This window comes from Anomalospiza imberbis, chromosome 39 (genome assembly GCF_031753505.1).
Source record: "Anomalospiza imberbis isolate Cuckoo-Finch-1a 21T00152 chromosome 39, ASM3175350v1, whole genome shotgun sequence".
Taxonomy (NCBI): Eukaryota; Metazoa; Chordata; class Aves; order Passeriformes; family Viduidae; genus Anomalospiza; species Anomalospiza imberbis.
In genome coordinates this window covers 761197-785596 of record NC_089719.1, presented here as the reverse complement: position 1 = coordinate 785596, position 24400 = coordinate 761197, and the positions used below count along the sequence as shown (strand labels likewise).

Genomic DNA, 24400 nt, shown 5'->3' with positions numbered 1-24400 from the left:
ACAGCTGTTTTGTGATGCTAATTACATATCACTTTCCCCTATTACTTTTTAACAAATATTTTCTAAAATATCGATATAGTTACAATTATTGGCACAAATCATATTCATTTATCACATCTCTATCTGGCTTTGTTTGAAGGTGTAGGCTCAAAGCAAACTCCCTTAGCTCCTCCCTGAGCCCTGGACAAGAGGAGGATGAAACCAGATGTTCCCGCACTAGAAGTTGTGGTAGCTTGTTTATTCAACAGTATAAAATCTGGGCCCTCTCGCGGCAAAGTTGGCGGCCTCGCCTGAGGGTGGGCGAACCACATAGGAATTCCCAGTTACTGGGAGTGCTTCTCCAATCCCTTGGTGTGACAGGGCATCCCCAGCTGACGTGTGTGTCGGGACAATGGTCAAGTATTAGGGTAACTGGTGATGTATCTTTCTGAATCCCTACAGGCAATCTTTTCTAGTAATAATCAGGTGCATTGCTTAGCTTATCCTTTTGTACTTCTGTGCTGCTTTGCCCTACAGTCAATGACACTTCTTCCTTAAGCTGGGGTGGGTGTCTTTGGTGCTGACCCCGCCAGCAAGCCATTCCCTTCAGAATTGGACTCGGTGGATCCCTTCCAACACAGAACATTCTGTGATTCTGTGATCACTTCTACAAAGTTTGCTCGGAATGAGTTTCAGCTAAAACACTTGGAATTATTTGCTGAAATTAGAGTTGGTAGATGTGACACGCGGAGCCAGACCCTAAAACTCAGAGACAGAGTGAGTTTTAAAGTAGGTATGTTTATTCGGCCGGACGCATGTGGGACATTTCCCAAATACTTGCATACCCCTTGCTTACACACGTGTGCTTTTATCCCCTGGAGTGTTACATATGCATTAAGTTTCCCCATGGGTCATTTCCTGGCTCCCCTCCCTCTCCGCTCTGTATGCTAATCAGCTTGTCGGTCCTCTGCGCCTGCGCAGCTGTCTCTGGTGGTCGTCCCAGGCTTCGGGGGTCGTAAAAGGGATGAAGTAAAGAATGGTCTTCTTCAGGCTGACTTTTCGACCCCAATGCTTTGCACATGCCCATTGATTCCTTGGCCACGGTCCAAGCCAGGGGCCAGGATCCATCTGTTTCCAGAACATAAGGGGCCTCATTTTTCAGTTGTCTTTACACCCTGTATCCTGTTTTCCATATACATTCCTTCTCCTTATCAGGTCTCTCCTTGCTGCTCTGCACGTAGTCTCTTCCTTTCCCATAGGCCAGGATACGGTATATTCTCACGTAACCTAAGGATGTGGCCCTAAGCAATATCCATTATTTTATATGCCTATATTCAATATTCAATACCTTCTAATTTCTATGATTAATATCTTCTACTTCTAACCCCATGTTTCAGATGGAACTCTTGCTGGTAAACAATGAAGGGAGAGAACAGCTTCATGTGGGTTTTTGGGGCGTTGCCCCAATTTTGTGGGTTCCTCCCTCCATTTTGGGATTTCACACCTCCGTTTTGGGGGTCTCCACCCAGCGATTTTGGCTTCCACTCCTTCCACTTTGGGGTCCCCCTTTAATTTTGTGCACCCCATCCCCATGTTCCACACATGCCCAGCGGCCCCAGTGTGCACTGAACGGCCAGCAAGGGACTGGGGAATGCTGGGACCCACAGTGATGTCAGTCATCCCTCCTGGTTACACACAGGACTCCTCGGCCCTTTTTGGGGTGCCCTGGAGTGCCAAGGCCACGGGGAGGAAATGTCTTTGCTGCCATGCTGGGCAGGATCTTGCTTGGCCCATTATGGCCTCATGTCCCCTGTCTCTCATTGTCCTCTGACAGCCCCTGTGTCCCTGCACCCCTCTCAAGAGCAGGACTTTGGTGCCAGCACCCCCAGGCTCCAAATCCCCGCGTTGGCTCTGTCCCTATGGTATCCCCACGCGGCCGTTGCGCCGGGGCCGTTGTGGCGACAGCCGGCGAGCGGCGCCATGGCGGAGCTGCCGCTGCCCGCCGGGCTCAGAGCCAGCGCCTTCCCCGCCAAGCTGTGGCGCCTGGCGAACAGCCCCCGCGTCCGCTCCGTGCGCTGGGACAGCCGGGCCCGGGGGCTGCTCATCCACCGCTCCCTCTTCGAGCGGGAGCTGCTCAGCCCGGGCGACGCCCAGGGCCCGGCCCCGCACACCTTCAGGGCCACGCAGTTCCGCAGCTTCGTGCGCCAGCTCTACCGCTACGGCTTCCGCAGGGTGCCGGGCCGGGTTGGCTCAGCTGCGCCGGGCGATGCCGGGGCTTGGTTCCACTACGGCAACCCCTGCTTTCGCCGCGACCGCCCCGACCTCCTGCTCCGCATCAGGCGCCGGAGCGCGGCCAACAGGCAGCGGCCGGCGGCGGGGCGGGAGGGCCGCAGGCGCCCGCCCCGCGGCTCCCAGCAGCTCCCCGGGGCGCGGCCGCTGCCGCACGGGCGGGACGGGCGCAGTCGCTTCCAGCCGCTCTCCAGGGAGCGGCCGCCGCTGCCGCCCGGGCGCCCGCCCAGCGGCTTCCTGCTGCTGCACAGGGAGCGGACGCTGCCGGACGGGCGGGAGCTGCGCAGCCCCCGGCCTGGCCGCTTCCAGCCGCCCCCCGGGCAGCGGCCGCTGCTCGCCCGGCGCCCGCCCTGCGGCTTCCACCTGCTGCACAGGGACCGGCCGGTGCCGGCCCGGCGGGAGGGGCCGAGCCGCTTCCAGGAGCTCTATGGGGAGCGGCCGCCGCCCGCCCAGCGGGAGCTGCTACGGATCCCGCCCTGCGGCTTCTTCGGTTTCTACGGGGAGCCGCTGCTGCCGCTCGGGCGGGAGGGGCCTCGCAGCTGCTTCCAGCAGCTCTACGGGGGGCAGCTGCCTCCCATCGACCGGGAGGTGCTCAGGATCCAGCCCTGCAGCTTCCAGCAGCTCCACAGGGAGCAGCAGCCCCCAGCCTACGACCCGCGAGGTAGGAAAAGAGTTGTAGCCTTGCTTTTCCCCAAAAGGTCATGAAAAGTGACTGTTTGAAGTATTTTTCCACAAGGCTCTGTCCTTCTCGGCCCAAAATTCTCAAGCTTATTTAGAAGGGGCACCTAGAAAGGCAAAAGATTCTCTGCCTGGTTTTCCTGCCTGCTTCCTGTGATGGTTGATCCAAGGCAGCAACAGAGATCTGTGTCCCAGAGCCACATTGTGGAGTGTGACCAATGTCTTTGGATTCTTGCAGCCACCTCAGGCACTTCAGCCCCCAGCGCTCCACCTGGCAGTGCAGGTTGTGCAGCATCGACGGCCTCCGGCTCAGCCTGGAATGCACCTGGCGAAGAGCAATTGCCACCAGTGGATCTTGGCTTTGCCGTCGAGCAAATGATCCGGGAGATCAGGAGATCCCTGCCTGAAAGGTCTCCCTCTGCTCAGGTAACCCATTGGAGGGGAATGGAAGAGGCTGGGCTGAAAGCTTTTGAACGCTGTTACATGGAGAAGGAGAGTAACCGTATCCTTGATGCGATTCCAGCAAAATACTGAATGATCTTTAGTTTTCTTTTTTTTCTATTGTTCTTTCAAGGGCAATATGAATGTTGCCCCTGAGTCTTCAGGAGGGGAGCCTGTGAACCGGGCTGCAGCAGAGGAAACTTCATCTGGCACCGAGAGCTGCGAGAACAGTTCCCCAGAGCCCGAGGAGCCTGGTAAGGACAGAGCCCCCGTTGGTTTAGAGAGGTGTGAGACGGCTGCTCTGAGCCTGCCTCTGGCAGGAAGGGAGACGAGAAGAGTTGAGTTCTTGTCTGCAGGGTTGGTACTTCCTGGTGCCTTTAGTTCAAAGGCACATGCACAACCTGCCCGAGCTCTGCCTTCCACGCTTCGCCAGAGGCTTGGGCACTGAGTCCTCTGCTGTGGCAAGAGAGCAGGGAATAAACCTGACTTTGTGGGAGTTGTGCCACCAAGCTGGGTGTCCCAGTCTGGTTCATACCTCAGCCCCCAGCAGCCTTCAGCCATTTCGGTGAGGACTGTAGTCTCTCTGTCACTGGGACTGTCTGTGTTTCAAGCTCTCGTGGGTGCCATTTGCACTGTGGGTGCTGAGACTTTATTAGAATACTTAAATACTTTACACACTTCCGTTTTGAAAACTTGGAAGGATCCCTGTTCTTTATAGAGCAGGCTTCAAATTGCCAAGTGAGAGTCTGCCTTTCAGGCCATCTCTTAATGTCCCTGATAGAAGGACAATTGGTGCTCAAGGGGCGCTTGAACAAGGGCCAGAATTGTCTCAGTGTTCCCTTTGCTTCCCAGATCCCATGTGATCAACGTGTCCAGGAGGGCTGCCCTGTGCGCCAGGAAGAGACAGAGGGAGAGCCTGTGACCACTGGGCAGGTAGAATTCCTCTGTCTCCAGTTATATTTTTAGATGTGTATAGTTATATTTATTGATATATGTAGTTGTCTTTATAGATTTATGTAGTTACATTTATCTATCTACATAGACAGAGATTTGTCTAGTTAATTTATTTTTAGTTTTAGGTGTATATATTTACATTTTTAGATGTGCAGTTATAGTTGTAGATGTCCGTAGTTACATTTATACATGCATATAGGTGTAGGCCCCTTTTTTACATCTGTATAGGTGTAGACCTCTTTTTAACCTCTTCTCCTGCTCTGCTTCCTCCCTCACCTCTTGCTTTTCCCCCCGTGCCCCCTGTGTCCCCTCTCCCTGTGCTGGGTCCGAGCTGGCGGCCGGGCCGGGCGGAGCAGCAGTTCCAGCCCCGGGTGTCCCTGGAGCGGTGGGAGCTGCCGGTGGCCCCAGGCAGTGTCCCCTGAGGAGCTGCTGAAGGACGGTGAGACTGAGGGGGCTGAGGGGGCGGTGACGCTGAAGGGACGGTGACCCTGAGGTGCTGCTGGGGCTGAGGGCTGTGGGGCAGCCGAGGGCGATGGTGGCACTGAGGTGACAGGGAAGTGGCACAGGCTGAGGGGTGGCGGGTCTAGGGGGACGGGATGGGTCAGAAGAGACTGAGGGGCTGAGAGGACTGTGAGGGGCTGAAGAAATTGAAGGGGGCTGGGGGTTTGCCGAGAGCATGGCGGGGCTGAGGGGATGGAGGGGGCCGGCAGGGAGCACAGAGGGCTCCGGGACTGCAGCTCTGCCAGGCCTTGGAACCAGTTGCAGAGCCTCCGCTTTTGCCACAGCTGCAGTGGAGACCTTGAGGACAGCCGGAGACTGACGGGAGCCAGCAGGGAGAAGCTGAAGGCCAGCAGCAAGAGCAGGGAACGGGGACCTGCTGCTGCCACGCTGGAGAGAGCCCGGGTGAGGCCCCAGGGCCGGGGAGGCAGGGTGGGGCTGAGGGTGGCGTGGGCTGTGGCCGTGGGCACTGCCCGGCGGGGCAGCAGCGGGCCCTGCCCGTGCTGGGGCTGCTCAGCGCAGCTGCCCCGGCCGGCACAGGGGCTGTCCTTGGGCAAGGCAGCTGTGCCGGCAGGGCCCGGGAGCTGTGCCGGCTGTGCCGGGCTGCCGGGGCTGCGGGACAGTCCCGCCGCGGCTGTGCTCACCACACCCTGGCCCGCTCGGCTGCTTTTTCTTTCTAACCCTCCTGGGGAGGCTCTGAGATCTTCCCTTCCCTGATGGAAGTGCAGCTGCTGCCAAGGAAAACGTCCCCATACTGACTCAGTGCTCCCTTTGCTTCCCAGCTGTGCCATCTGCCGTCCCTGTCCAGGAGAGCTGCTCTGCACGGGAGGAAGAGCCCGAGGGAGAGGCTTTGAAGATGTGGCAGCAGCAAGAGCAGGGAACGGGTGTTCTAAGTTAAAGTAAATAATTTGTCTGATCCTTTAGGGATTGATAAAAGGAATTTTATTGATTACAGTAAGCAATGACAAGGAAACAGCGCTGGGTGCAGCCGGGGAGTCAGTGCTCCGCCAAGGCTCACACCGCTTCCCTTTTCCCACGGTCCTTTATTCTCCCCCTTCTTCCGCGTTTGTGGCTTTTCCGGGAGTACTCTGCACGTGCGCCTCCAGTTGCTAGGGGGTCGCCGCCTGCTCTCTGGTGGTCGTCTGGATGAAGGCTCTCCTCCTCTTCCTCACTGAGGGTTTATGACCCTGTAACAATCTTTCCATAGATGGTTACACACCTCCCGACCCTAGTTGTACAATCAACTTAAGGCGTCAGCATATCCTCGGGTTTCCTGTTATTCACAAAAAACCTCTTCCTTTGCCTGAGTTCCTGTTTAATGATGAACAAAGAGATTTCTCTTATCTATTACAAGGGGTCTGGAACACAAGTCCTGTGAGGAATGACTGAGGGAGCTGGAGTTGTTTATCCTGGAGAAGACTCAGAGGTGACCTTATCACTCTCTACACTCCCTGAAAGGTGGTTGCAGTCAGGTGGGGGTCGGTCTCTCTCCTCACAGCAACTGACGGGACCAGAGGACAGTGTCTTAAGCTGCACCAAGGGAAATTTAGGTTGGATATTAAGAATAAAGTTTTTAATGGAAAGGGTGATGAAGTACTGGAACTGTCTGTCCAGGGAGGTGGTGGAGTCACCACCATGGGATGAGTTTAAAAAAAGACTGGATGTGGCACTCAGTGCCATGGTTTAGCTGAGGTGGTGTTAGGGCATGGGTTGGACTTGATGACCTAAAAGGTCTCTTCCAACCCAGCAATTCTGTGATTCTGTGATTTTGTCACAGACCAGGTTGTGACATCATATAGTTGGCTGTGACATCCCAGGTTTATTATGTGACATCACAGAGCAGGCTGTGACATCAGAGCATGCCTGTATGACATCACAGAGCAGAGCAAGCTGTGAGGTCAAAGAGTGTGCTGTGACGTTATAGGGTGGCTGTGTTCCTTCACTGAAGGTGTTGTGACATCACAGGGTGGGTCTGTGAGCCCACAGAGGTGCTGTGTGACATGCTAAGTGAGTTCTGCCATCACAGAGCAGGCTGTGACACCACAGAGCAGGCTGTGACATCACAGAGGAGGTTGTGATGTCACAAAGTCGGCTGTGACATTACAGGCTGGTTGTGTGACATCACAGAATGGGCTGTGAGGCTGCAGAGAAGACTCTGCCATCATAGGAAAGGGCTCTGTGACATCACAGAGCAGCTGTGTGATGTCACAGAGAAGGCTGAGACAATGGAGAGTGGGTTGTGACATCACAGAGCTGACTGCAAAACCACAGAGCAGGCTGTGACATCACAGCGAGGCTGCATAACATCACAAAGGTAGAGCTGTGCCATCATAGAGCTGGCTGTGACATCACAGGCTGGGCTGTGACATCTCAGGGCAGATTTTGTGACATCACAGAGCAGACTGGGACCTCAAAGAGCAGGCTGTGACATCACAGGGCAGCTGTGTGACATCACAGGGGCTGTGTGACATCACCGGGGCTGTGTGAGGTCACTGGGGAGGTCACTCCACCCCAGCCCCCCCTCACAGTTCCCCCAGAGAAGTCCAACGCTGCTCGTGCACAGAGGGGTCCCCTGTCCCCCCGGGTCCCCCTGCCCCCGGCGCCGCAGCCTCCCCCAGAGGATGTTCCACGAGATCGACCCCAGAGCCTGACACGGGGACGGGGACTGGGGCTGTGGGGGGTGGGACAGGGGGACAGGGACCCCCCGGCAGCGTCCCCGTGTCCCCCAGGGCCAGAGCCTGGGCCAGGGCTCCTTCACCCTGTTACCAACGAGGACTTGAGAGCGCTGAAAAAATCCCCAGCAAGGGATCAGCAAAAACCAGATTTAATATTAAGCAACAGCACCACAAAGTTCCTTGGCAAGAGTCACTCTGCTCCTGACTGGACACTTCAGGCACACCAAGAAAACAAAGCAACAACAAAACCAAACTAAATCCAGGCAATCAAATCAGAAATTAACCGAGAACTGTCTGTGTGTGTGTGTGTGTGTGTGTGTGTTTGTGTGTGTGACAAAAGGGCAGTGAGGGCAAGGTGTGAAAAATGCATATTTTATGATTGGCTTTTGTCACAAATATTAAAACAAATATTATATGTGCAGTGATAGAAAGTTTTGCTGTATTAATTCTCTTAAGTAGTGTGTTAAATGTAGTTCTAGGTTATAACACAATGTTAAAATAGAAACTCTGCAATGTCAGATATTTTTACTAGCTCAAGAAAAGGGATAAGATAATCAAGAAACTTCGCACAGAAATAAGAGCGACAAGACACATAAAGAGTTACTGCCTCCTTATCAGAAAAGACAAACATTCTTCCACCTTCTCTCTATCTTTATGGAACCACTAGGATTAAGGGGAAGAAGTTCACACCAACCAGAAAAATTCTTAATTTGCAAGGAATTTATGCATCATGTATGAGATATATGAATATGCAACAGGCTGTTGCTGTTAAGGGTAATTCCTTTGTTCACAAGGCATGTTTTTGGCAGCTTAGTGCCCAGAAACAACCGGACATCCATAATTCTTTACTTTTTATTGTCTTGTAATTGTCCTAATCCTCATTGTCCAAATTTTTATTACTCTAAATTTATTGCTATTTTTATAACAACTTTATTACTAATAAACTTTTAAAACTAAAAAAAACCCCAAGGGATTGGCTTTTTTCACACTATCAAGCCACCCCCCCACTTCACACCCAGCCTCCTGCTTCTAAAAACCTACCTTTACCCCCTCCAATGATCCCTGCCCCTTCTCTATCTCCTCAGGGAATCTCCATGCCATTTTTACCCCCTCCAACAACCCCACTCCCCCATATATATCCACCCCTTGGTGCTTTTTCCCCGTTGCCTCCTACCCCCACTAACATACAACTTGCTTCACTTGTAAGTCAGAATACAACACCTTTCCCTGAGAAAAAACCTCTGGATATATCCTCCAACCTAACAACTGAGCCCTCCCAACATGATAAAAAAGAATTAGTGAGCCAGTCAAATAAGCCTTCAGATGCTGGCCTTTACTGTAATACCAGATCAAAAAGTGGTGTAAGGCCAGAGGTAAATCCTGACAGGCTGCTTCCCTGAGGGGAGTTCCACTAGGTGTGGGGTAGGAGGAATAGGTGTTATAAATGTACCCCTGACAGCTTCTGAAGCAAGAATATATAAGAAAGAGCTAGTTGGTTTAATAGAAGATCCAACTGGCACCGCACAGCAAATAGATCAGTTCCTGGGTCCCAATACACACACCTGGGAAGAGCTGCATCCTATTAGGAACATCCTCTTCTCCCCAGAGGAGATTCACCATCTAACCCACTGGTTTGAGGCATTCCCCACGAGAAGGGAGACAGCCCAAACTGTGACAAAAGTTCTCTTAGAAGAAATTATTCCAAGATACGGGCTAGTAAATTTTATTGATTCAGACCGTGGCCCCCACTCTACATCCAGTGTTCTGCAACAAGTCCTCGGGGTCCTGGGAATGAAGTGGGAGTTACACACCCCTTGGCACCCTCAGAGTTCTGCGAGGGTCGAGAGGGTAAATCAAACCTTAAAGAATATTTTAACAAAATTGGTCTTAGAAACCCAATGGAATTGGGTCAAATGTTTACCACTAGCCCTATGACAAATAAGAACGAGACCCAGAACAGATCTAGGGGTCTCTCCTTGTGAAATGTTGTTTGGGCTGCCTTTCTTGCTTACCCCATACAGTACTGGGGAACATCAAGAGGGGGGGATGGCCATGCAAAAATATATAGAAACAGTAACAACAACCCTGGAAGAACTAAAGAAAAAGGGCTACCTTCCCCAAACTTCCCCACTGGACTGTAAAATACATGGTACTAACCCAGGAGACTGGGTGTTGATTAAATCATGGAAAAACCCTCCACTAACTGCTCGCTTTGAAGGCCCCTTCCAGGCACTGCTTGCAGCAAACACCACAGTGAGAACAAAGGAGCGGGGCTGGACTCATGCAAGTCGAGTGAAGGGTCCAGTACAACCCCCAGCTGAGGCAAGCGAATGGACTATAGCCAGCAGAGACGATAAAGACTTGAAACTGGTCCTGAGGAAAGCACCAAAAGAAGTGCAACCCTGAACACAACCCCCCCACAGGAAACCTCTACATTGTTATCTGTATATCCTTAAAGTTCGCTAATGTTTGTTATAGCTATAGGATAAATTTAAGTTTTGTTTCGCTAAGAATTGACAGTCAGAATAACATCTCAGTTTCCAGTACTGCTCCATAGAGCACTCCCCTTGCAACCCTCATTGGGACCAAATTGAGGGAAGGGAATTGGTAAGATAAGGGTCATGGCAGAATGTCTCCAGAAGGAGGGAAAACCAGAGGTGGGAGGCAAGACTGGATCAGGAACTACCTCTGGGAAAGACTCTCAGGGCACTGAGAAAAGCCCTGTGGATCGAGAGGTGAGGAGGCCAGCCCGTACCAGACTCCCACTGGTAGCAATGCTGCTACTCATCCACTTCGGAGGAAGTGGAGGAAACACTTGTGAGAAGAGTTACTATCCCTTGTGTAGAGGAGATACAGTAAGTGCATTCATCAGAGTGCACACCAACATGAATCCCAAATGTATCGACCACTCCCAGTTAACAGCCTGTAAAGAGGATAATGAAATATATTGGCTGGCTAAAACTATTGCAAACCCAAGTCAGAGGATCTCAGGAGAGTGCCCCATGAAAGAAAGATGGGTATGTTTTGAACAAGAAAGTAAAACCAACTTAGAGGATACATTCAAGGAGAAAGAAGTGCAATTGAAAGGACAAAGGGAGAGAGAGGGACAAATAAATGGTAAGAATCTTTTTATCGATATGGTGGAAAAGATTACAAAACAATTGAATTTGACTGATTGTTGGGTGTGCAAGGGGACACACTTAAAATTTGTCCATGGGATGGTATCAGTTTGGGTCCCCTAAACATTTTTAAATGGATTACATGAAAAAAAAGTATGGTAGTTCCCAAAAGAAGGGAAGGAGAGTGGAAGCTAAAATCCACAATAATAGGGGAAGAGTGTTTATCAAGAAACGGGAAAATGTATACTATAGAAGCAGGAGAAACACCATGTGAAAGATATCTAGCAGCAAATGACACACACACCCCAGGTGGATCCCAGAAACCCCCCATTCATATTGGTCAATAGAAAAAACTGAAAGTAGATGTGTATACAGTGAAAAACTGTTTGAATGCTTAGGAGATTATATTAACCCATTCTGGGCAATAGAAACCCTATCCAAATATTGGAAACATAGAGCAAATCAAGATTCTAATTTCTGGGATGCACCTAAAAGTTTTTCTTTTGATCTGTGGTAACACGGCATATGTGAAGTTACTGGGAGGGTGGACCGGGAGTTGCACAATTGGAGCAGTAAAACCATCCTTTTTGTTACTGCTTAAGGATGTGAAATCAAACTTGGGAGTCCCAGTATATGATGATCTGGCCAGAAAGAAAAGGAGTTTACTTGGCAGAACCCAAAATTGGAACAATGAAAGTTGGACCCCACAAAAGATTATCGATACTTATGGGCCAGCTACCTGGGCCCAAGGTGGATCCTGGGGGTACAGAAGCCCAGTATACATGCTCAATCGAATCATCCGTTTACAAGCAGTACTTGAAATAATGTCCAATCAAACAACTCTGACCATTGATCTCTTGAGCCAGCAGCAACCACAAACATGATCAGTAATTTACCAAATTCAATTGGCAGTGGACTACCTCCTCGCAGAGGAAGGAGGGATCTGCGGGAAGTTTAACATTTCAAAATGCTGCCTAGAGATCGATGACCACAGTCATGTAATTAAAAACATTACTCAAAATATTAGGAAACTAACCTATGCTGGAACGCAAAAATGGACCCCCTTTTTGGAGACCCCGACTGGTAGGATTACTTGTTCACCTGGAACGGTAAATGGTGGAAGAAATTGGTCTTCTTTGTAGTGCGTGCACTAGTAAGTGTAATATTTCTACCATGTGCAATTCCATGTCTAGTCCTGATAGTACCCAGCATTGGCCAAGGCAGCATCATGCTGCAAGGTAATGTAGAAGGGAAAAATGGCAAAAAAGTGATGCTAATAAAAGAACAGAGTGATCAGAATGCCAGAGATATGCTTGAACAGTATGAGAAACTGAGAAAATTAGAAATTGGACTTTAAAAGGTTGATGCAGGCCAGAAGACGGATCAAATCGTTAGAGGGGGAATTGTTAAACTAGGTTAGAAACTATTGTAAAATAGTTGATCGCTGTTGAGCGTGTACTGTTGGTTTGGTTATGGTAAAAGGGGTTTGAAGGGTAGTTAGAAGAAATACGGTACTCCACGTACCGTATTACACCTAAGTAAAGTGCAGCCCCCCAAGGGAAAGGAGCCAGCCTGGACTGAACTGCCACGGGCCAATCGAGCGCCTTAAACCTTCATGCAAATGAGGGATCCAAAAAGAAACCGATCCAAAGGGACAAAAAACAGGATAAAAAGGGGGCTTCTGACCCACGGAACCTGTGCTGCTCCACCTGGAACGTCGGGGACGTCGCTGCTCAGAAGACCCAGCGCCGGCGCTGCAGCATCCTTGAGGGGAGCGCTCCTGCTCAGCCCGCGGGCCTCCATGCTTTAGGCCTTTCTTTTTTTATTACATTAAATGCTGAAATCACTTTTCGTACCGGGAATGTTTCTAACAAGTATGCTTGTGTTAAAGTGCCTGCTTGGATGGCAATGAACACAGGATGAGGACACCTGTACGGATCTGCCAACGATCAGCACTCACCGTCTGAAGGCAGCGAGGGCTGGGGCCAAAACTGAAGATGATGATAAAAAAGGACTAAAACCACAACCAAGGAATACACATGCTCTCAAAGGGTGGAACCGAGGAGGGGGAGCCACTCTAAACAGTTCTTGGAATATGTAAACTAGTTTGGGAAAAAAGTTTACTATGCATAAGGGTCTATGAATATGCAACAGGCTGATGGGAGGGAAAAGGTATTTAATGGGCATCTCCAGAGATAAGTGTGCTCCTGGATCAGTGCCAAGATGCACCCGGCCGTAACAACCTTTGCTCTATGGTCCTTGTCTCCTATCGTCCTGTATTAAAATGTTTACATTTTCACAGGAGAGTGAGCGTGTTTTTCACAGCCCCGAGCAGAGAGCTCTGCCCGGGGGCTCCCGGGAAAGGCGGCGGCGCTCGGCAGCGGCCCCAGCCCGCGGGAATTCCCCCGCACCGGGACAAAATCCTGCCCCGAAGGAGGCACTTGGAACGCCCGCCTGCGGCTCTCCCTGCCCCAAAGATCCCGGCAGCGGCCCCGCTGTCGCAGCTGCGGCTCTGGAGCAGGGAGGCTCCGCGGGACCCCCGGGCTGTGCCCCCTCCCAGGCCGTGCCCGCCCCGGTGCTGATGTTCCGCCCGGGCTCTCTCGCTGCTCCCGGCTCCCGCAGTCCCGCCGTGACCGGGCACCGACCGCCCGGCGCCGCAGGGCCCCGAGCCCCTGCCCAGCAAAGGGTCGGTGTCCATCGCCGGCCCTTGCCGGGGGCTCCGGCCATTGCCCGGCCCCGGCACAACCTGCAGCTCCCAGCGCAGCTCCCCCGAGCCGGGCACTGCGGCTTCCGAACGAGGCAGAATATTCAGCTCCCGGAATCTCTGTCAGCTCTGCTGACATGTGCAAAACCAGCTGCTGCTGAGGCAATCCCAGCTCCGACTGAAGCCTTCCCACCCAAAATGCTGCCTTCGGTTCGGACACACCATTAAGAAATCCAAGAGCAAACTGAAAGCTGATTAGAGAATCTTGGAAAATCACATCCGAGAACATTTTGTGATAAAATCACAAATGTTAACAGAAGCTGAGAAAGTCAACAATGTTAGAAAACAAGCTTCCAGCACTGGGACTAGAAGAGCTCAGGCAATCCATTTGAATGGAATGAGCCCTCTCTTTCTGACATGGGAGCAATGCCATGGAATTTCCCAAACCAGGGAAATGGGGAGCCCTGGCAGCAGCGGCTTCACACGCAGCAATGACACAGAACAGGGCAGGGCAAGAGGCTGACAAAATTCTAACTTCTACTTGCAATGAAGAACCTGTTTCTACTATAGCCACTATTAATATAGAGTCAAAAAGACTAAAAATACTAGTAATAACAACTGTACCATTAATAGCAAAAATAGAGATCATTGAAATAATAATGGTAATAAAAACCCTACCATACTTATACGAGGTTTGCATGGCCAGGTTTTGGTAAGGGAGGGGCTCTAGGAGCACCTTCTGTGAGAGCAGCTGCTCCTCCATGTCCCACAGAGTCAATTCCAGCCCACTCCAGGATGGACCGGCCACCAGCCAAGGCTGGGCCAGTTAGAAATGGTGGTAACACCTTTGGGATAAGAGATTTAAGAAAAAGAAAATGATTGATCGTTTTATTGTAACTGTGAGCAGGGAAGAGCAGGGTGAGAACATGTGAGAGTGAGAAAAATGCATATTATATGGCTCTACGCAGATATTTACTATATGTATTATGCTAGGTTGGAAAGTTATGTTGTATTAACATTTTAATAATATAGTAAATGTAGTTTTGTAAGCTTTAGTAGTTAAAATATAAATTATGTGTGTATTCTTTTAATTAGCTCAAGAAAAGGAGAAGATAATAATAAAAAAAAAAATCTTTGCACAGAGATAACAATTACAGAAACCCATAAATTTCCCAGAGGAGAGGAGTTTATGGTTTTCCTTATCAACAGAAACGAACTTTTTCAAGCTGGACTTAGACTGGAAGGCGCCTGGGGATTATAGAAAATTTTTGACACGTACCAGATGGATTTCTTGTTTTAAATAAAATATATGCATATTCATAAAGTGTTTTGTATATGCAACAGATTACCCTTCTTAAGGAGTAAATTTTCTTTTAACGGGGTCCCCTTTTCCTGGCTCACTTTTGTCCAGAGAGGGGTACCCAGCCCAGGCTGTAACTCTTTGCTGTTATTGTCTCATTAATTGTCCTAACTCTAATTGTGTAGCCTTTATTACTACACTCGTATTATTTTTATAACTATTTTATTTTTAAAACTTCTCTAAATTTTTGAAACAAGTGATTGGCGTTTATAACAGAGAGGAACAGCTCTGCACACCCCAGGGCAGGGCAGGAGGGGCAGGAGCTGCTCCAGGTGCTGGAGCTGATTGCCCTGAGATTCCCTGGTGCAGTCCCTGGTGAGGCAGCTGGGCCCCTGCAGCCCATGGAGGGCACGGAGAGCAGAGATGCACCTGCAGCGCCTGGAGGAGCCCGTGCTGGAGCAGGGGGATGCCTGAGCGGAGCTGTGACCCCACGAGAAACCTGTGCTGGAGCAGGGACTGGGCAGGGACCTGCAAACCCCTGGAGAGAGGAGCCCACGCTGGAGCAGTGTCCTGCTAGGACCTGTGAGCCCATGGAAGAGCGAGCCACGCTGCAGCAGTTTGTGAAGAACTGCTGTCCCTGAGATGAACTCACCTTGGAGAAGTGTTCATGGAGAAGTGTCTCAGGGAGGGACCCCAGCACAGCAGAGGAACGACTCCTCTCCCCGAGCAGCAGGAGAAACAAGAGGTGATGACCTGACCAGAACCCCCATTCCCTGTCTCCCTGCACCCACTGGGGGAGGAGGTAGAGCTGGGAAGGAGGGAGGGATGGGCAGAAGGGGTTTTTAAAGCTTTATTGTACTTCTCACTATCCTGCCCTGATCTGGATAGCAATAAATTCCACTAATATCTCTGATTTCGAAAATGTTTTGCCCCTGATGGCATTTGCTGAGTGATCTGCCCCAGTCCTTAACTCAACCCCTGAAGCCTTCCTTCTGTTTTCTCTCTCCTGGCCATCTCTGGAGGGGAGTGAGAGAGCAGCTTTGGTGGGTGCCTGGCATCCAGCCAGGGTGAAGAGACAACACTTCCTTTCCTTCATTCTTTCTTTCTTTCCAGAGGTCACCGTGCAGAGGTTGAGTGGGGCTTTGATGGAGGGAGTGAAGGTGGTGGGGAGTGGTGGGGACAGGAGCCACAGGGACGTGGGACAGGCATCAGAGGGGCCCGGGCAGCTGGCAGGGGGCAAGGCCTGTCCCCCTGGCCCAGCAGCAGCCCCGTGCCCTGCCCAAGGCGCTCCCAGCAGGGGCTGGGCCCCAGAGGCAGGGGGAGAGCCCAGTCCCGGGGGCGGCGTTTCTGCCCCGACCCCCGTCCAGCCCAGCCTGCCCCGTGTGCGCAGTGACCGCTGGCACGGGCTGCACTGGACACTGTGACCTGCTGGGGACACTGAGAGCTGCCCCGCTGTGACACTGCCCTTGGCACTTCACAGGCACCAACAGACCCCAGCCAGCACCGCCCCTGGCCATGTCCCAGGCACCGGAGAGCATCACAGCCAGCCCCGCTCCTGGTGGTGTCCCAGGCACCAGAGCACATCCCAGCCCCGCTCCTGGTGGTGTCCCAGGCACCAGAGCACATCCCAGCCCTGCTCCTGGTGATGTCCCAGGCACCAGAGCACATCCCAGCCCCGATCCTGGTGATGTCCCAGGCACCAGAGCACATCCCAGCCCCGATCCTGGTGATGTCCCAGGCACCAGAGCACATCCCAGCCCCGCTCCTGGTGATGTCCCAGGCACCAGAGCACATCCCAGCCCCACTCCTGGTGATGTCCCAGGCACCAGAGCACATCCCAGCCCCGCTCCTGGTGATGTCCCAGGCCTTACGAGTGTCCCAGGTGTGGGAAGAGCTCCTCACACAGCCCAGCCTTGACCCAACACCAACAGAGGCACCACCAAGGGCAGCCCTGCGAGTGCCCCCAGTTTGGGAAGAGCTCCGTGCGCTGTTCCAGCTCCATCTCCCACGGGAGGATCCGTGCTGGATGATCCCCAGTGAGCCCCGGTGGGCAGAGCCCCGGTGATCCGTGGTGCCGCTGATCCGTGTTGGGAAGACACCTGGCTGGGGGCTCCACATCCTCCTGGCTCCCCTTGGCCTGGATTTTTTTTTTCATTTCTTTTTGCCCTTTCAAAACCCACAAAAGCAGGTAAAAATAAAGATGTTGAGCTAAGACAAGGATGGGGACATGGGGGTCTTGCAGGGAATGTGGGGGATGCTGGGTTTGAGGGACCGGAGGGTTCCTGGGAGGGCCCTGGGGGTTGCTCAGGGCTTTGGGGACACCAGGCTGAGCGGCTCCGGTTGCACTGGGAGACCCTGGTGGAGGTTCTGGAGAAGCTGGTCAAGGACCCCCTGTCCCTGTCCCCATTCCTGGTCCCATTCCCAGTCCTATTCCTGGTCTCTGCCCCCATTCCCGGTCCCATTCCCAGTCCCTGTCCCCAGTCCTGATTGCTGTCCCCATTCCCAGTCCCATTCCCAGTCCTATTCCTGGTCTCTGTCCCCATTCCTGGTCTGATTCCCAGTCCCTGTCCCCACTTTGTGTCCCCATTCCCAGTCCCTGTCCCCATTCCCTTTGCTCATTCCCATTCCCTGTCCCCATTCCCAGTCCCTGTCCCTATTCCCTGTCCCTGTTCCCATTCCCAGTCCTATTCCTGGTTTCTGTCCCCATTCCTGGTCCCAGTCCCAGTCCCCGTCCCCAGTCCTGGTCCCTGTCCCCATTCTCATTTCCTGTCCCCATTCCCGGTCCCTGTCCCCATTCCCATTCCCGGTCCCCGTTCCCATTCCCTGTCCCCATTCCCAGTCCTATTCCTGGTCTCTGCCCCCCTTCCCGGTCCCATTCCCAGTCCCTGTCCCCAGTCCTGATTGCTGTCCCCATTCCCGGTCCCATTCCCAGTCCTATTCCTGGTCTCTGTCCCCATTCCCGGTCTGATTCCCTGTCCCTGTCCCCACTTTGTGTCCCCATTCCCAGTCCCTGTCCCCATTCCCGGTCCCTGTCCCCATTCCCATTCCCTGTCCCCATTCCCGGTCCCTGTCCCCATTCCCGGTCCCTGTCCCCATTCCCATTCCCTGTCCCCATTCCCGGTCCCTGTCCCCATTCCCGGTCCCTGTCCCCATTCCCGGTTCCTGTCCCCATTCCCATTCCCTGTCCCCATTCCCGGTCCCTGTCCCCATTCCCATTCCCTGTCCCCATTCCCGGTCCCTGTCCCCATTCCCATTCCCTGTCCCCATTCCCATTCCCTGTCCCCATTCCCGGTCCCTGTCCCCATTCCCATTCCCTGTCCCCATTCCCGGTCCCTGTCCCCATTCCCATTCCCTGTCCCCATTCCCATTCCCTGTCCCCATTCCCGGTCCCTGTCCCCATTCCCATTCCCTGTCCCCATTCCCGGTCCCTGTCCCCTCTCACCGACGCCGCCGCCATCGCTCCAGCCCCCCCGGCCCTCACGTGACCGAGCAAACCCCGCGCTGCTCCCGCCGTATTTGCATAGCCCCGCCCCTTGGCCTGGCCCCGCCCCCGCCGGCTGCAGCCGCGTCCGGGCGCTGTTTGCTCCCAGTTCCCTCCCAGTGCTCCCAGTGAGGCGGTACTGGGAGGGAGAGCGCTCCCAGCTCCTTCCCGGTGCTCTCACCATCGTTCCCAGTGCTCCCAGTGAGGCGGTACTGGGAGGGAGAGCGCTCCCAGCTCCTTCCCGGTGCTCTCACCATCGTTCCCAGTGCTCCCAGTGAGGCGGTACTGGGAGGGAGAGCGCTCCCAGCTCCTTCCCGGTGCTCTCACCATCGTTCCCAGTGCTCCCAGTAGCGCTCCCAGTGCCGGGCGGGGCGGGGCCGCTTTGGAACCCCCCCAGGGCAGAGCGCGGCTGCTTTTGGCTGTCGGCACCGCCCGAGCCGGGCTGGGAGCGGAGGAGGAGCGGGAGGGAGAAGAGGGAGAGAAAAGGAGGAAAAGGAAAGGGGAAAAGAGGAGCGGGAGGAAAAGAAGGACCAGGAGGAAGAGGAGCGGGAGGAGGGACAGCGGAGGAGCGGGAGGAGGAGCAGCCCCAGCCCCAACCCCACGCGGTTCCCCCGCTCGGGCCGCGGCTCCTGCGGCTCCGCCGGCATCGCCCCCCCAGAACCGCAGGGGAGCAGGGAGGGGGAGCTCGCCCCAAATCCATCGCGGGGTCTCCGGCAGGGTTGTTTGGCAGGGCAGGGGATGTTTGGGTCTTGCAGGACCCCAAAGCTGAGCCGGAAATGGTCCTGCAGGGACCTTGTGGGGTGCCACGTGGCGATCACCCGGTACCGGCAGGCAGAGGAGGGATATCAGATATGAGAAGGTCGGAGACCGCCCAGCCCCGAGCACCCTCAGCGCTGAGAGGGACACAGAGCCCCTGGTCCCCAGCCCTGCACAAGCATTCCCTGAGGCCAGAGGGATGGAGACCCCCCGAGCATCCCCCAGGGTGAAGGGACAGAGACCCCGAGCATCCCCTGGGCTGAGAGGGACAGAGACTGCCCCGAGCACCCCCTGGCACAGGGTGAGAGGGAGGGAGACCCCCCAGGCATTCCCTGGGATGAGAACTGTTATAAACGCCAATCACTCGTTTTAAAAATTTATAAAAGTTTACTAAAAATAAAATGGAAAAAAATAATACAAGTATAGTAATAAAGATTAAACAATTAGAGTTAGGACAATTAAAGAGACAATAACAGCAAAAAGTTACAGCCCGGGCTGGGTACCTCTCTCTGGACAAAAGTGAGCCAGGAGAAGGACCCCGATAAAAAGAATTCCCTCCTTAAGAGGGGTAACCTGTTGCATACACAAATCACTTCATGAATATGCATATATTTATTTAAAACAAGAAGTTTGTCCGGTACTTGTTGAGGAATTCTTGTTAATCCCAGGCGCCTTGAAGTCTAAGTCGAGTTTGGAGAAGTTCGGTTTTTTGTTGATAAGGAGAGCCATAAATTCCTCTCCTCTGGAAGATTTAGGGGTTTTTTGTAATTGTTATCTCTGTGTGAAGAATTCCTTGATTATCTTCTTCTTCTCTTGAGCAAAACGAATACCACACACACATATTTTCTATTTTAACTACTGAAGCTTAATTTCAATTACAAAACTACATTTACTATATTATTAAAATGTTACTACAGCATAACTTTCCAACCTAGCATAATACATATCGTAAATATCTGCGTAGAGCCATACATTCTGCATTTTTCACAAGAACGATGGAGACCCCCTGGAGAATGGCCTGGGGTGACAGGGACAGGGACAACCCCCCCCAAGCCCCTCCCAAGCATCACCCAGGGCGAGAGGCACAGAGATCCCTCGAGCATCCCCTGGGGACCGGACAAAAAAAAACTTGAGTTTTTTTTTGAATTTTTAAACAGATATAAGAAATCAAACTTACCTCTGCATAAAATACTTGACGGATATTTGATTTTCCCACAAGTCACTTGTGATGGAAACGCAAACAAATCCCAAACATGAATAACCTGACAATAGAAGCAATTCTGTGGCAATTCCAAGTTTCATCGGTTCCTGCACAGCTCCAGCTCAGCTGCTGGCAGGTTCTGATGAAAGAAAAGTGAAAATTTATACCAATACAGATTTTTAAAAGGAAGGCAAAGCTATGTGTAGCTGTCACAAAGGGGACAGGGACGAAGAAAATAATGATTCTCACATTTGGCAAAGCCTCCAAACCTACGAATTCGGGAGTTATTTGGGAATTTAGACACTTGAGCTGGGCTTCTAGTAGGACTTTAGTAGCCTTGTGTTCCTCACCTTGTGGTGAATGATCCTTGTCAGTCTTGCTGGTATCATTTGCTTCCTTTCCTCCAGTGATTTTAACAAACTTTTCTAGGAAGGACAACAAAATATTTTCTTTACACTGGCCAACCACAATAGCCATTGTCCTCATAAATTCTCCCAGAAGTCGCTCAGAGGAAGCTGCATTGAAGTTTCCAAGAGATCCTCCAGAAAGAGCCTGAACCTCCTGAGAGGAGGGAACCATGCTGTTGTCAAAGGCACTTGGGGTCAGACATCAGTGCCCTGAACTCACTGCACCAAAATAATGTCTCAGTCTGGTTAATAAAATTGTTAGAGAGGTGCCTCTGCCCCAATTAAGGTGCTAACGAGACCAAATCCCAAGTGGATTTTATTGAACAGTAAATGTGAGGCAGAGAGAGAGATGGAAGAAAGAGAAAAGGGGGGAGAGCAAGGGAGTGACAGGGACAGAGACCTCCCCTGAGGTGGGGCAAGTGTGACATTGTCCCCTGTGTGTGTGGCCTTCCCAGGGTGGGGGTTTTACACCTGAGCCAGTTTGGGAAAGGGGGGTGGTGTTCACCCCCCCCACCCCGAGCAGGGATTGCCTCACTGTTTCAGGGTGCAATGTAAGATGTAACCCAAAGTATGTTTTCAGTCACCATCTTCATAAACTGTGATAAACAGGTGGGGCAGTGTTCTTTATCTCTTCCATGGCTCAGCCCTGATAACGCCCTCCAGGGGCTATCTTCTGTTAATGGGCCATTGAGTGCCACTGCAGGACTGATAAAATTACATCATCCCATTGTGGGATGCTCTGCCCAGGGGGAGGAACCAAGCATTCCTACCTGGATATAATCTCAGCCTTCCAACACCAGGACCACCTTGCCTACTGGATTCCCAGAAGACAAGAGCCCCATAATCACCACTGGACCTTCAGAGGAAGACCAGACCCTTCTACAGGATCACCGCTTTGACAGAATCACGTTCATCACTCCAACAGGTCTGCAGCCACCATTTCATCCGACGGCTACCACCACCCTTACCAACGGGGTGTCAGGTTAAATCCTGACTCTGTCAGATTAAGCCAGTGTTTCTGTTTCATTGCCTTGATCTTAATATTCTTACTAATTTGTAATTCTGGCTTAGACTCTCCCCCTGGTTTGCCTTCAAACCAGTATAAAACTCAATGTGCTCATCCCTTGTTTTTCTCCCAAAACAGAATTTCCTATCTCCAACACTTCACCAGATGGAGGAGGTAGCTGTGAGGAAGAAAAAGGAGGCCTGGCACCCCCGGGCAGCTGAGGAGGAAGTCAGTGCCCCTTTCCCCCTCTCTCCTGCTCCATCTCCCAGCCCAGCGTGGCTCCGGGCTGCAGGACAACCCTGCTGTCGACGCCGTCCTGCCAGGGACGCACTGGGGGGATTCTCTTCCCCTTCCCTCTGGCATGGAGGCAAATCCCATCCTCTCCTTGTCCTTCCTCCCCCAGGGAAGGAACTGAGGATGGAGACCAGGGAGGACAAATCCCCGCGGCAGAACCTCATGGAAGAGGCCGTTTTGAGCAACTCCATGGCGCAGAAATCCAACAGGGAGGAAAAGCCCCGGAGATCCTGCAGGAGGAGGGGCTGCAAACCCAACCCAAGGTGCTCTGAGGAGAAGAGACCTCCCTGTGCCAGGAAGGTGGACAGAGCTTCAGCCAGAGCTCAGAGCTGGTGGTGCATGAGCAGGTTCATGATGGGGAGAAGTCCTACAAGTGCTTGGAGTGTGGGAAGAGCTTCAGGAGGAGTTTCAACCTGATCTGCCACCAGATGATCCACACCGAGGCATGGCCCTATGAGTGTGGGGAGTGTGGGAAGGGCTTCAGCTGCTGCTCTGCCCTCGTCATCCACCAACGCATCCACACGGGGGAGAGGCCCTACGAGTGTCCCGAGTGTCAGAAGAGTTTTCAGACCAGCTCCAGTCTCCTCCGTCACCAGCGGATCCACACCGGGGAGAGGCCCTATGAGTGTGGGGAATGTGGGAAGAGCTTTAGCCGAAGGTCCCACTTGATCAGCCACCAGAGGATCCACACCAGGGAACGGCCCTATGAGTGTGGGGAATGTGGGAAGAGCTTCCCCCAGAAGTCCCACTTGATCAGCCACCAGACGATCCACACTGGAGAAAGGCCATACAAGTGTGGGGAATGTGGGAAGGGCTTCAGCCAGTGGTCCCAACTGATCATCCACCAAATGATCCACACTGGGGAGAGGCCCTACAAATGTCCCAACTGTCAGAAGAGCTTTCAGACCAGATCCATTCTTCTCAAGCAACAGCGGATTCACACCGGGGAGAGGCCCTTCCGCTGCTCCCAATGCAGGAAAGGCTTCAAGCAAAACTCCCACCTCATCTGGCACTGGCACATCCACACCAGGGAGAGGCCCTACAAGTGTCCCCAGTGTGGGAAGAGCGAGAGGAGCTCTCGCTTGGCCAGACACCAACGGAGACACCAGTAAGGGAAGCCCTGCAAATGCCCTAGCTCCGGGAAGAGCTTTGTGCACTGCTCCAGCTTCATCCCCCATGGGAGAACGCATGTTGGGAAGAGCTCTGGTGATCCATGTTCCCTGTGATCCATGCTGGGAAGAGATCTTTCCCTTTTCCTGCCCCTGCCAATGACATGGTGTGGGATCAAAGAACATGAGGGTCTGGCCATGACCCTGTCATTACATTCACTCCCACCTCAGGTCATTGCCAGGGGCAGCAAAGGGACTCTCTCTCTCTCTCTCTCTGTCCCCGAGGAGAAGGGTGTCCTTTCCAGGCAGAAGGAAATACATGGCCAGGAAGAGCCAGTCAGTTGTGATGTAGTTTTCCCTGTAAATAGTTTTTCTTATCCCTTCTGTTATCAATATTTTTTCTGTTCCTGTTTGTTCTTTGTCTCGTTGCTGTTCCCAGTAAATTGTTCTCCTCCCAGCCTGGGATCTTTGCCTTTTGTGCTTTCCATGGGAGGCGGGAGGGCAGCGAGCGGCAGCACGGTTTTTAGCTGGAGCAGGAATCAGGGGAATCCCATTCCTGAACCCCGGCCCTTGGAAACCGAGCACCCAAGCTGGTCCCAGCCCTGGTGGCCATGGACACAGCCTTGGGAGCGGATCCCTGGCTGGGGCTGTGGGAATCTCTTCACTCTGGTGCCCAGGGACAGGACTGGAGGGAGCAGCTGCAGCTGAGTCGGGGCAGGCTGAGGTTGGATCTCAGGAAAAGGTTTTTGCCCAGAGGCTGCTGGGGCACTGCCCAGGCTCCCCAGGGAAGGGTCACAGCTCCAGGGCTCTCTGAGCTCCAGCAGCGTTTGGACATTGCTGCCAGGCCCAGGCTGGCATTGTTGGGGTGTCCTGTGCAGGGCCAGCAGTTGGACTCGAGGATCCTGATGGGTCCCTCCCAGCTCAGCCAGTTCTGTGGTTCTGGGATCCCATGGCCCTGGGGATGGGACTGCCAATGGTTGCCATGGCAACGGGCTCTGGCTCCAGGCCTGAGCTGGTGTCCATGACAACCACCCCTGGCATGGGGTCTCCATGGAGCTGCCCAGGGACTGACCATAGCAACAGGGGCTGGTGATGGTTGCCATGAAAACAGAGTATAGCTACAGGGGCTGGTGATGGTTGCCATGGAAACTGACCACAGCAACCAGTGATGGTTGCCATGGAAACTGACCATAGCAACAGGGGCTGGTGATGGTTGCCATGGAAACTGACCACAGCAACAGGGGTTCCTGGTGATGTTTGCCTGCTAAGGATCAGATTTGTCACAGGCCCTCAGAGGGGTTCCATGGGGAATTTCCAAGAGTCTCCAGGCTGTTCAAGAGCTGGAATGTCACAGGCAGAGACAGGGGCTCCATGGAGACCTCCCAGGGGTTTCTGGGGATGGTAAAGAGCCGTGTGGTCAGAGGCAGTCACAGCCATCCCATGGTGACATCCCAGGGGACCTTGGACTGCAAAGGCACCGATCTGTCACAGGCACTCATGGGGGCTCCA

At 52.9% G+C, this 24400-nt stretch overlaps 2 protein-coding genes and 1 long non-coding RNA gene across 3 annotated transcripts in view; 2 read left to right on the top strand and 1 right to left on the bottom strand.

The window, feature by feature from the left end:
* Positions 1-24400, top strand: part of LOC137464210 (zinc finger protein 850-like) — a 711331-nt gene that overhangs the window by 83454 nt on the left and 603477 nt on the right. The window contains exon 2 of the mRNA XM_068175519.1: positions 22083-22890. Coding sequence (XP_068031620.1) covers positions 22083-22890 — 808 coding nt within the window. The remainder of the gene's footprint in view (positions 1-22082; positions 22891-24400) is intronic.
* Positions 1-24400, bottom strand: part of LOC137464215 (zinc finger protein 3-like) — a 170964-nt gene that overhangs the window by 120982 nt on the left and 25582 nt on the right. The window lies entirely within an intron of this gene.
* LOC137464218 (uncharacterized) lies at positions 4542-5698 on the top strand. The gene is made up of 3 exons (XR_010994082.1): positions 4542-4780; positions 5127-5244; positions 5622-5698. It is a non-coding gene; the product is annotated as an uncharacterized lncRNA (long non-coding RNA).